The 13,069-nt window shown below is 39.6% G+C and overlaps 1 protein-coding gene across 2 annotated transcripts in view; it reads right to left on the bottom strand.

The window, feature by feature from the left end:
* Positions 1-13,069, bottom strand: part of slc2a9l2 (solute carrier family 2 member 9, like 2) — a 212,489-nt gene that overhangs the window by 112,023 nt on the left and 87,397 nt on the right. For both annotated transcript variants that reach the window (XM_029682474.2, XM_029682475.2), the window contains 2 exons: positions 4,418-4,605; positions 2,138-2,248 (listed from right to left, as the gene is read on the bottom strand). In XM_029682474.2, coding sequence (XP_029538334.1) covers positions 2,138-2,248; positions 4,418-4,605 — 299 coding nt within the window. The remainder of the gene's footprint in view (positions 1-2,137; positions 2,249-4,417; positions 4,606-13,069) is intronic.

The following is a 13,069-nucleotide window of genomic DNA, read 5'->3' as shown; positions in this document are numbered from 1 at the left end:
CCATATAGGATTTCTATTTGCCATAAATTTTCAACTGTGCTGTGATGCTTCACAAACGTTCTGAACCTTTCTATTCTCAGTTTCTACAGATTCTAATTAAAGATTTTTTTAAATTGCTAAAAGTATTATTATATTATTGATCGATTAACTATGACTTTTCAAGTCACCCAGTACTGCTATCTGCAGCATTAGCTCCAGGTAAATGTTGCAATTCAGCCATTTCTTTAATGGAAGCAAATGGAACGAAACAGGGATAAACATACCTGAATTTGTCCAAAATAAATTCTCCAACTGTTGGACTAATGATTACACCTTAGATCAGCTAAATGCAGGAAAGAGTGTGCAAGGTGGTATTGAATGTATCATGAGTATCATGTAGTAGCCTAAACATATCGGTATTACATTGAGCTGGGTGAATAGAATATGGAATACAATAAGCAGTAATAGAAATAAGGCCATGCTCATTAAAAAAAGTCCTCCCTCATCTTAAACATCACCTACCGCCACTAGCCTAAAGTATAGCCTACTGTATGTAGCCTATCAAAACGAATTGCCCACATAGGCCGTTAATATAAGATATAAAGACAAGATGAAATTGAGAATAGTGAGGTAGCATAGGGAATGGAGCATGAACTACAGCGACTGACTTAAAAAATAAAAAACACGCAAAAAACGCAGCCCATGTGAAGCGAGTGAAGGCTTAACTGAATGAACAACAGAGAAAATGCTATATCAAAGTTTGTTAAAATAGTTTGGGGAATGACCTATTTGATGGCATATTTAATGGACGGTGTCAAAACCGATAAGTTTTGTGTTTCCCTGTCTTGAGTTGATATGCTGATTTGAGCTGATGGCCCATCAGTTGATTGACAGCTGATTGAACAGCTTGTTGACCAGATGATTTGACCATCCCCACTCCTGCAATTCCCTCCAACCCTGTCTCTTTAATCATGTGACAATCATTATCATTCAATATTGTGATCACATTGATTGGAGGAATATAAATTGATACAATGATAAAATCCAAACTAATTCACAACAATTGTAAAAATGAAAATGATTTAATTGCATGTACAGTTTACTATTATTCTCAGTTGTATTTGCAATTTTGTTGAGCTGAGACCCTTTTCTTTGACGTGTAAATTATCAGACTATTTGTTTTACTTATTTAAGTAAATGCAATTAACTTGTAGGCCTAAGCAACCTTCCTAATGTGGAGGACGAGCTCTCTGCAAAAAAACAGCCCCGTCCGACCATGTTTCGCAGAGTGTTCGGTAGCTGCATGTAGCCTACAGTAGGCTTCTTGAAATGTCACCCAGTGGACTTGCAGTCTAAGGTACAATGTAGGTAGTAGGTAGGCTATAGTACTGTATTGTACACAAAAACACCTATTCTAGCTGCACCCTGGTGGCAATTCTACATATTTATTTAGACATTAAAATCCTCCTGCTTCAGGATTATTTTACTCCTCTGACGATACGGGTCAAATTAAGATCCAACATCTGTATAGGGCTAGGATTAGATTTAGGGTAAGGGATAGGGTTGGTGGAAAACTGGTTGAACAATTATAAACCGTCTGTAAGAAATGGTAAACAAAAGTATAACAAATTAACCCCAGATAGGAGAGAAAGGGAAGTATTTAATGGTCTGCTTATCTATTCAGATTGGGAACAAAAACAGAGGAAATATAACTGAAAAAGCCCTGGGAAATTAATTCCTATCACTGGCTATGTGGTTCATGCAGGGAAGAGGTCAAATTGGGCAAGGATAACATTTGCGAAAATCCCATCTGCTAAATGACAAATGGAGTAAAATAAACTATGGTTCAATGATCACAAACACATACTAGACGAAATGAATCCGGTTTCACACAAAATGTTGAAGTGAACAAGTAACTCAGAAATGATGGGTTGCTGTCCGGTGACTTCAGAGAGTTGCACAATATGACTCTGAGGTCAATGCCTGGACACTGAAAGGACTGGTTATTCACAGGTTCCTGTGTAGCCTATTTACTCACCTGCAATGAAGCTGACTAATGTCAAGACAACTTGGAGCATTTTGCTGAACATGGTGGTGTGCGTGTGTATAAAAGTGAGCTTTTAGTTGTTTTTAAGATTGCCTGAGAGGTTTTACTCACTGAGACAACGGCAGCCAGCGTTTCTATTCCGCCTGTGCTGAGGACGATGTATGGGATCACATTCTCTGCAAAGCCAGAGTCCCTCAAGATCCCATTGGTGTAGTACCAGATCTGTCAAGAGATAACAATGATCAACAAATACCACCGCATCAAAAGTGTGGACATTTTAGGCCACATCAAAGCTTTGGCCTGCATGTGCTCATATCTCTTGTACACCACCCATATCAATAAATACATGTGAATAAATGATATCCCACACCAACTGAACCCATTGAAAACGACCCTGATATCAAATAGTATTTAACCATTGAAATGGATGTATACTGTATAGAGATGAAATGCCTTTTTTTATCAGTTTCAGAATTAAAGCAGTCCAGTGCCAAGTAGTTGGAATAGGCAGAAAATACAGAAAAGACGGCATAAATATCAATTCACCCACCAAGGTCAGGTGCAGGGGAATTCAACTGTAATGGGTGCGTGCTGGTGGCAGAGAAGTCAGGCGCAGGAGAACGAACTTGGTATAAACGGAGTCGTTTAATAAGTGCTCACAAAACCCAGAAAACCAAAATATACAAAATAATAAAAGTGGGTACAAAACCCGTCGCACACCAGAACATGACATACAATCAAACAATCACCGACAAGGACGTGAGGGGAAACAGAGGGTTAAATACACAACATGTAATTGATGGGATTGGAACCAGGTGTGAAGGAAGACAAGACAAAACCAATGGAAAATTAAAAATGGCTAGAAGGTCGGCAACGTCGACCGCCGAACACCGCCCGAACAAGGAGAGGGACCGACTTCCGACATCAACACTGATTTGCGCCATTGCGTTTAAAATCTGCATAATTTATTGAGACTTTCACATTGCAGGTTAGAAATAAATGCCTTTACACTATTGAGTTATTTGTCCTACAAAAACAAAAAGGGATAGCAACACCCCCAAGAATGTAAAACCAATGCTATGCCAGTAAATGTTTAAGTCAAAGAACATTATTACCGGCTCAATTTAAAGATAAACACCACATTCCAACAAAAGCGATTGGTGGCACTGGCATATTCCTATTTTAAAGGTCCAGTGAATGAGGAGCTAGTAAGAGCCTTGTACAGTAACTACGCCAGTGAGGATACAACTACTCAATTAAATAGAACACTTAAAAATGTTCTCTATGGATACATCCCTGTCCTTTAAATTGCAAGCTCAATCTCCTGTCTGTCTTACGGGCCGGAAAGAAATGCCAATTACGGTGCAAAGGTCGATTAGTGATTTAATTAAGCCATAAGTTCCATTTGTTCTTGTTCAGCTGTGTCCTTGGATTGATACTAATCGAGCCTTTTCATTGTGAGCCCTCATGCTCATACACTGTCATCAGCATCTCATTCCTTCTATCTTGTTCCTATCACACAGCAAAGTCACCAGTAATGCATTCGTAATGAAGTTTCTTGGGAAAAATTGCGTGTGAAGTTCTGTGACTATATGGCAATATATCTAAAAAGAAAATCTTAATTTAAATTCCTGAAAACAGTTTTTTTCTTTGGTGGGGGGAGAAGTTTTTCGAGGACTGGTAAATGAATAAGCACATCGAGCATTGATGCAATAGATTGCATACTCCCATAAATCCCAGGAAGCGTCTTACATAAACTTTGCATGAATAATTCAGCAAGTTCAAATAACATCTAGACGTTTGTCTGTGAAAGGAGATTATTATCTATCAGTAGGAGTTTTTCTTCCCCCCCTGACTGTCACCATCTTAATAACACTTCCATCTCAACTACTGCTGCTGGAGAGCCAAGCCACTTATTAGTCATTCCATTGTTAGATTAAAATGTAAATATATATATATATATATAAAATGTTTACCCCCTTTTTCTCCCCAATTTCGAACTTGTCTCATCGCTGCAACTCCCCAATGGGCTCGGGAAGCAAAGGTTGAGTCATGCGTCCTCCGAAACATGACCCGCCAAACCGCGCTTCTTAACACCCGCCTGCTTAACCCGGAAGCCAGCCGCACCAATGTGTCGGCGGAAACACCGTTCAACTGACGACCGAGGTTAGCCTGCAGGCGCCCAACCCGCCACTAGGAGTCACAAAAGCGTGATGAGCCAAATAAAGCCCCCTCCCCCGGTCAAACCCAAGCTAAATGGAGGTTGGATGAAGTGCATCTCTGATGGCACAAATAACCCCCAATATTAATACCTTCAAATGCACTGGATTTTTTTTTAAATCAGAGAACAGTACACTCAATTATCAGAGATGAGAGAAAGCTGCCACTTACGGCATTCAGGCCACACAGCTGGTAGCAGGCCATGGTGACTATGACGGTGATGACCTGCCAGCGCAAGGCGGGGTTAAGCAGGAGCTCAGTGACAGACGCCATGTGCAGGGTGTTCTGGGCCCGACCCTCAGCGTGCACCTCCTCCAACTCTTTGGACACGTCCTTCTTGCCTAGGAAGGCCCTGAAGGCTGAGACACACACACACACACACACAATGACTCGCAAAGTGCTTATTATATTGAACAAAGACCAAGTTGTGGTTTGAGTTGTTTGTTAAGTTGAACAGGAAATAATTGGTCACTTCTGTACGTGGTACATACTTTTTACACGTGTTTTCTTTTACCTTTTTGTTCAACCCATCATCACCTTGACATAACCAACTTTGGAAAAAAAATGTATTTACTGGTAAAAGAAAACCTGGTGTTGAGAAACACTGCAGTGACCGGAAACAGATTAAACTGTAAAGCTTTGTATAATTGAACATGTTTCTAGCATCACATGCTTTAATTTTATGCCAAATTTGCAATAACCCTACTGTATATACTGTATAGTCTTGCAAAACTACGCGGGTGACAGAAAACAAGTTTGGACAACACTGACTGTTGAAATGTGTTTAACTGAACAGGCCTACCTGTGATTTAATTTCATGCCAAATTTGCATTTGTGTAACGGATTGCGCAGGCTTTATTTTTCTGTAGGGAGATTATAAACAGTGACATTGTTCCCGTGGAGGGACTATTTTGTGTTCAATAGGATAAGTGTGTTGCTATGTAAGACAGTACTGGAACCTGAGCCCTTTCACAGCACGCAGAGTGATACACACAACAAAGGGGCCTTATCGAGACCAGACAGACTCTGTGAAACAACATTAGGCTGTTAGTGGAGAGATCTCACCAGGTTATTATCAGTACAGAACCCCATGCCGTGATCTCAGCTAGATCTATGAAAATGTGTAAATGTTTAGAGGCTGACAAAGAGGGACCAAGAGAATGGCGGTAAAGAGGAGATGGAGATGAAATACAATTCAATGCAGCTTTATTTTGTGCAAATGCTTCTCACATTGCCATTGTCACAGAGCACTTGACAAAAGGAAAGAGGAATTTGAGAGCAACAACTTGAGGGCGAAAAACATAACGCTTTCATAATAAGTTCCTTATAACAATGGCATAGCTCCAATCCTAATGCCTTAGGACAATTTATGAAGAAGCCATTTATGGCGATGACAACCTATCACAATGTACAGACAGGTGTTGCATTCTCATTGCAGCATGATGTCAGCCTTAGGCCAGGCAGCTTCATGCTGATAGTTTTCAAACTCCAGTAAATCTCTACACAGAAAGTATATAGTAAAGAGGCTACATTGAAGACTATAAATAATGCGAGGAGATAGGAAAACAAAAGGGAATGAGGGAACAGAACACCCTGTGTCTGACTAGCATCACGCTGGGCTAGTGATTGTGATAATATAAATCTACAGGCAGGATTTAGTGACAGCAGTGGTCTGTACCTGCCAACCTACAGTGGTTCCTCCTTTAAAAGTTGTGTCATACTGTGGCACACCTTGCGTGCTGCTGCAGAATTCTGTGGCACGTCATTTAATTGTCAGACATTTTTCCTGTTACTGCAAGCTATTGCTAGTTTGACCACCAGAGGGGCATCTTTGACAAGCATTTGATAGTATTCCGTATTGGCATTATAGAATATAAAACCTTTTTGGAAAACATAGGAGATGGGATTGTTTTTAAGAAATTTGATATTATGGTGTTTCTATTCAGAGAAAAACGAAACCCTCTGGGTTCCCGTTAGTATGGAATGGAAAATATGGCGTTGTACAACGTGACGGCCAGGAGTAGGCTACAGGATTGGAGGATTCTAAATGGTTTGCCTTCATTAGACAACTTTGTTCCAATATTTCTGTAAATCAGTGATATTTATTCCCATAGAAATTTGTTATAGATCCATAACTAAATTAACATTGCATTTTGAAGGAGTATTTTTTATCAATATTTTATTAAGAAAATGTGTTTTTGTTTATTAGGCTACTGTGCAATCTACAATACATACTGTAGTAAACATGGGAAAGTGCCTAATTCCTTACATAAGGGAGAGCGGTCCATGTCTGTACTACAAAATGTGTGGCACGTGGGAGACCGTTGTTATTTCATAGTTGTGATGTCTTCACTATTATTCTACAATGTAGAGAAAAAAAAAATGTTAACTAAGAAAAATACTGGAATGAGTAGGTGTGTCCAAACTTTTGATTAATACTTTCTTAATCAATTTAATTCAAATTATATTTTTTCTATTCCAAGAAAAACGAAAAACCCTCTGGCTTTCCATTAAAATGGAATGGAAAATATGGCGTTGTACAACATGCAGTACAGTACTGGGCTATTTAGCTAAAGAATCCCAGCAGGGCACGAGGAAGGAGTAGGCTGTCCTTGTAAATAAGAATTTGTTCTTAACTGACTTGCCTAGTTAAATAAAGGTTACACTAAGGGCATAACATTTCTGCACCCTAATTTTCGAAATATTGTCTAACCAATACCCAAACGGAGATGAAGTGAAAATAAAAATCTCATTGATTTATCAAGACCAGTCCCCATGCTTGCCTCAGAGCAGCCGAAACGGTGATAAAATAGTTGTAGGCCTTTGCTTCTAACTTTTATATGCTCTTTAAATAAATAAGACCTACATCATTTTTAACAGCATATTACTCAACACTAGTGAGACTCATTTCGCCTATGGTAGGTCTACAGTATATTGGGGGGGGGGGGGGGGTAGTAATGACGTGACTCTCCGCCAATAATTACATTTAGAGGATTGGAGGACTCTAAATTAATATCTAAGGATCATTAGTAGTAGCATGTTGCATACATTTAAAACCTTTTCTCCATTCACAATGTCCTCTTCTGAACAGCTACACAAACACAGAGGTTAAGGGCACAGTAAATGGTATTTTATTAACTCTCGACTAAATGGCATTTGACAAGATTAAGATAGTCCCCCCCAAAAAAAAAATCTAAAAGAAAGTTTGTTCTGCAGTGTCTGCCCTATATTGGAGAGATAGAAGTAAGATCACTAAAAAAACATTGACATGGAGGTACCCTTCCCCAGATCTGTGCCTCGAAAACAATCCTGTCTCGGAGCACTACGGACAATTAATTCGACCTCATGGCTTGGTTTTTGCTGTGACATGCACTGTCAACTGTGGAACCTTATATAGACAGGTGTGTGCCTTTCTAAATAATATCTAATCAATTGAATTTACCACAGGTGGACTCAAATCAAGTTGCAGAAACATCTCAAGGATGATAAATGGAAACAGGATGCACCTGAGCTCAATGTGAAGTCTCACAGCAAAGGTCTGAATACTTATGTAAATAATGTATCTGTTTTTTATTTTTAATATATTTGCAAACATTGCTAAGAAACAGTTTGCCTTTTCATTACGGGATATTGTGTGTAGATTGATGACGGAAAAAAATACATTTGATCCATTTTAGAATAAGGCTGTAACATAACAAAATGTGGAAAAAGTCAAGGGGTCTTTCAACTGGTAGCCAGGGACATTCAGATGAGTCGTATGTGGCCTGTGGGCGTCAAATAATAAAACAACTGACACTGTACATATTTGTGAGAGTCTTACCTTTCCACAGAGAGGTATTATTAGTGCGTAGCCCAAACTGTTCCACCCTACAGACAGAAGTTGGAAGATTGTCTGTACCGACTTCAGACGACTCCCAAGACGCTTGTGGGGGTCATAGAGCAAAACGGAGAACACCATCACGTTCGTCTGACCCCTCTATGGAACGATGACTCTTACGAACATGATGGTGTTCTCCGTTTTGTAGGCCAAACTGTTCGGATGCTACAGATGATTTAGTGAGAAAATACATTTTCGGGATTGCCTCATGGTCTGATGTGTCTCACCGCTGTAGCTCTGTCACCTTTCTCTGCAGAAGTGAAACTTCGGCTAATGCAATCTCTAGCTTAAATGTACCTTTTTTTATTTTTATGGGGATTTTTGTATTATGCTAATTTGATTTCTGCGTGGGCACGGACATCGACTCCGAGGGGTTTGAAAGGCTCTTTTCAGAGGAAAGATCATGTTGCATCAATGACTGACACTATACAAAGAGGGTTGCACGTTGCGTTAAGGCTTACTCCTAAATCAGTGAAGAATAACAATATGGACACAGATGATTACAGTAGCCAGGGATGTAAAATGAGATGGCTGGACACTAGGGGTTCTAATCAATAAATATTTGAATGAAAAATGGACCGCAAATGCGACAGTATTGGATGATCTGGAAAAAAAGATATTCCTTTAGACTTCAAGTTAACACAAGGTTCTTAGCCCCATTCTGTCAAGAGTAGAACTTCCTCAAAAAACACATCCTTCCAAGTTTTAACTCTCAACCATCATAGCCTTTCCCAGGAAACATGACTGTGGGATATTCCTGTGTACAAAGGCAGAAGGCAGTCTATTCAAAGGTCTCCATGGGTAATTTATAACATGACTTCAAAGACCAGGGAGAATCATGTCTCCATAGACTTCACTGATCACACAATCCTTTAGGGATATCAGACATTAGGCTAGACAGTATAAAAGTGAACTTTCAAATGTAGCATGTTGTTTGTCCTGTGCCTTGCTACCCCATGCCGTTCTTTTGCCAAAAGGTTTAAGGGAAAGTCAGAAATATGACTGATTTTGTCAAGTATGTGGACAGTTCGGCAAAAGCGGTTGCATCAACACTAGAAGCATCAACATACTCTTTCATGCAGGTGTGACCGGTGAACACTAAGAGTAGCTTTCCTCCGTCTCGCCAGTCAGGTGCAGCTCGTTGGCAATCAAGAACGAGGCTTTGCCTTTATAAACTGTGTTTGCATTCATTCACAGATCCTCTTGCTTTGTCGGTTGGCATGGTAATTTTTACTAAAGTATAATCAATTGTGAAAGTAGTTATATGGCAATGATCTTAGTCCATCTTGAACCATTGTCCTCTCTGAGCACACCTTCCAGTAAGTAACAGTCTCGATTGAAATAAATGTATATTGTATAACTCTGAATGTGTCTGTAGCACAACATTTGAGCTCTTGAGACCCTGATTGTGCATTTGAACAACGAGAAGCAGAAAATAAATTGTTGCATCTTATCTTTGCTTTTAATTCCCATGCTCCACGCCTTATGTACAAGGACATGTTACATGTTGTATTGTTTAGTTGTATTTGGTTATAGGACTGCGTGCCCCATGGATAGGACAGGGATACCTGAAACATGCACTAGACACAGCTCCACAAACACACAACCAAAACAAGGCAGTACAATATTGATTAAAAGCACCAATCACAATTAACATAAGGATCCCCAAATATAATCACTTTCTATGCTCCAGCTCAGAGTCTGCCGACTTCAAAATATGATCGGTTTAAGTTTGTAGCTGCTACACAAACGTTTTAGAGTTGAGGTCTTCTGATAATTACCAACAATATAAAAAGGGTGGGGCATGGGAACAGAGGTAACTGATTCAAAGAGAAATGCACTTTATTTACAATAACAGTGTGAGCATAGCCTTACCTTTGCTTCAAAATGCACAATAATAAAATGTTTGGTTATGTTTGTTCAATGTCAGAGATAGGTAGGCCTTAGGCCTACTGGAACCCCTAGGGATGCGTGCCAAGTAAGAAGAATGGATCTTTAATGTACTACAATGCAACGCATATACTTACAATTACAGAGACCATTAATAAGAACTAACATTGTATCCTCTCCCAGAGTGCACCAAATGTCACAACAACATTTGTGAATGACTGCAAAGATGGTTTGTTAGGAACCCACATTCAAAAATAAATGTATCAGTCCATTCCATTCTGTTTACCTTTCTTTCCTCTGTCACATATGGGTTCCTGCAAGAGGTGTCACTACAGTCCCTGGTTCAAATCCAGGCTCTATCACAGCCGGCCATGATTGGGAGTCCCATAAGGCGGCGTGCAATTGGCCCATGCTGTAAATAAGAACTTGTTCTTAACTGGCTTGTCTGGTAAAATAAAGGATTTTTTTTTTTTTTTAAATATAGAAACATCTGTTCCTGAGGATCACTAGCATTAGTGGATCATACTAGGCTAACGTTGTGCAATACCTTAGGAAATGTAGCCTATTTGAATCATTATGGAACTCAGACTACACAAAGCAAGTTAAACCTGGAGCCTGGCTCACAGTTCACAACGACTGAATAGTTGTCATACATGATTAGTGAGATTTAGGGTAGATTTATAGGATTATTGTTCAACCCCTATTGTACACTTTCCTTCCACCTTCCAATATTTAATGGACGGAATGTCAATATGACGACTTTCAGGATTAATCAAACCACTGTAATTTTGAATTCATCCATATACAGTATTTTGTGCATAAAGGCTCTCCAAACTGTTTTTTATTGTAATGATTCATACTTTCCTAACCCTAAAATGTAAACTACAAGATTAGTGTTTTTAAATCTACCAGTTAGTGCTGAAACAGACGAAAATAAATACAGTTGAAGTCGGAAGTTTACATACACCTTAGCCATGTACATTTAATAACTCAGTTTTTCCAAAATTCCTGACATTTAATCCTAGTAAAACATCCCTGTCTTAGGTCAGTTAGCATCACCACTTTATTTTAAGAATGTGAAAAATAATAGTAGTGATTAACTTCAGCTTTAGTTCTTTCATCACATTCCCTGTGGGTCAGAAGTTTACATACACTCAATTAGTATTTGATAGCATTGCATTTAAATGGTTTAATTTGGGTCAAACGTTTCGGGTAGCCTTCCAAAAGCTTCCCACAATAAGTTGGATGAATTTTGGCCCATTCCTCCTGACAGAGCTGGTGTAACTGAGTCAGGTTTGTAGGCCTCCTTGCACGCACACACTTTTTCAGTTCTGCCGACAAATTGTCTATAGGATTGAGGTCAGGGCTTTGTGATGGCCACTCCAATACCTTGACTTTGTTGTCCTTAAGCCATTTTGCCACAACCTTGGAAATATGCTTGGGGTCATTGTCCATTTGGAAGACCCATTTACAAGGTTGGGTTGGTGTTCTTCGGCTTGCAAGCCTCCCCCTTTTTCCTCCAAACATAACAATGGTCATTATGGCCAAACAGTTCTATTTTTGTTTCATCAGACCAGAGGACATTTGTCCCCATGTGCAGTTGCAAACCGTAGTCTGGCTTTATTATGGTGGTTTTGGAGCAGTGGCTTCTTCCTTGCTGAGCGGCATTTCAGGTTATGTTGATATTGGACTTGTTTTACTGTGGATATGGATACTTTTGTACCGGTTTCCTCCAGCATCTTCACAAGGTCCTTTGCTGTTGTTCTGGGATTGATTTGCATTTCTCGCACCAAAGTACGTTCATCTCTAGGAGACAGAACGCGTCTCCTTCCTGAGGGGTATGACGGCTGCGTGGTCGCATGGTGTTTATACGTACTATTGTTTGTACAGATTAACGTGGTACATTCAGGCGTTTGGAAATTGCTCCCAAGGATGAACCAGATGTGTGGAGGTCTACAATTTTTTTTCTGAGGTCTTGGATGATTTCTTTTCATTTTCCCATGACATCAAGCAAGTTTGAAGGTAGGCCTTGAAATACATCCACAGGTACACCTCCAATTGACTCAAATTATGTCAATTAGCCTATCAGAAGCTTCTAAAGCCATGACATACATTTCTGGAATTCTCCAAGCTGTTTAAAGGCACAGTCAACTTAGTGTATGTAAACTTCTGACCCACTGGAATTGTGATACAGTGAATTATAAGTGAAATAATCTGTCTGTAAACAATTGTTGGGAAATTTACTTCTGTCATGCACAAAGTAGATGTCCTAACCGACTTGCCGAAACTATAGTTTGTTAACAAGAAATTTGTGGAGTGGTTTAAAAACACATTTTAGTGACTCCAACCTAAGTGTATGTAAACTTCCGACTTCAACTGTAAATGGCTTTCTTTAATTTATCCCTATATTCTGAACCTGTTCTCTCAATGTATTCTATTGAGTCTGTCAACAAAATTTGAATAAAGATGTGTAATGTATTTAAAGGGATGCCTTAAGATAATTGTACTTAAAACCCCATTAAATGAAATCTTCACAAGAAAATCTGTTGGCCAGCAAGTGGGAGGGTTTTCAGCAGTTGAATTAAATTTATTGAGAGTGCGCAAGGTAGCTTGTAGAGCGTGCTACACGACTGAATTAGGCAAGTCTGAATACCAAATACTGCAATGTGAGTAGGAAATGCAAAAATTCCTAAATCGGGATCGGCCCTTAAGCGAATTGGAGTGGATCTAGGATAATGGGATGATGGTGTTGATGTGTGTCATGACCAGCCTTTCAAAGCACTTTGTAATTATAGATGTGAGTGCTACATGGCGATAGTCATTTAGGCAGGTTACCTTGGAGCTCCTGGGAACAGAGATAATGGTGGTCAGCTTGAAACATGTTGGGATTACAGACTGGGACAAGGATAGATTGAAAATGACTGTGAAGACACTTGCCAGCTGGTCTGCCCATGCTTTGAGAATGCTCCCTGGTATTCCGTCTGATTGTTGACCTGTTCAAACGTTTTGCTCACATCGGCCACAGAGAGTGAGATCACACAGTAATCCAGAAAAAC

This window comes from Oncorhynchus nerka, linkage group LG15, assembly GCF_034236695.1.
Source record: "Oncorhynchus nerka isolate Pitt River linkage group LG15, Oner_Uvic_2.0, whole genome shotgun sequence".
In the NCBI taxonomy this organism is placed as follows: Eukaryota; Metazoa; Chordata; class Actinopteri; order Salmoniformes; family Salmonidae; genus Oncorhynchus; species Oncorhynchus nerka.
This window is presented reverse-complemented; position numbering and strand designations above follow the sequence as displayed.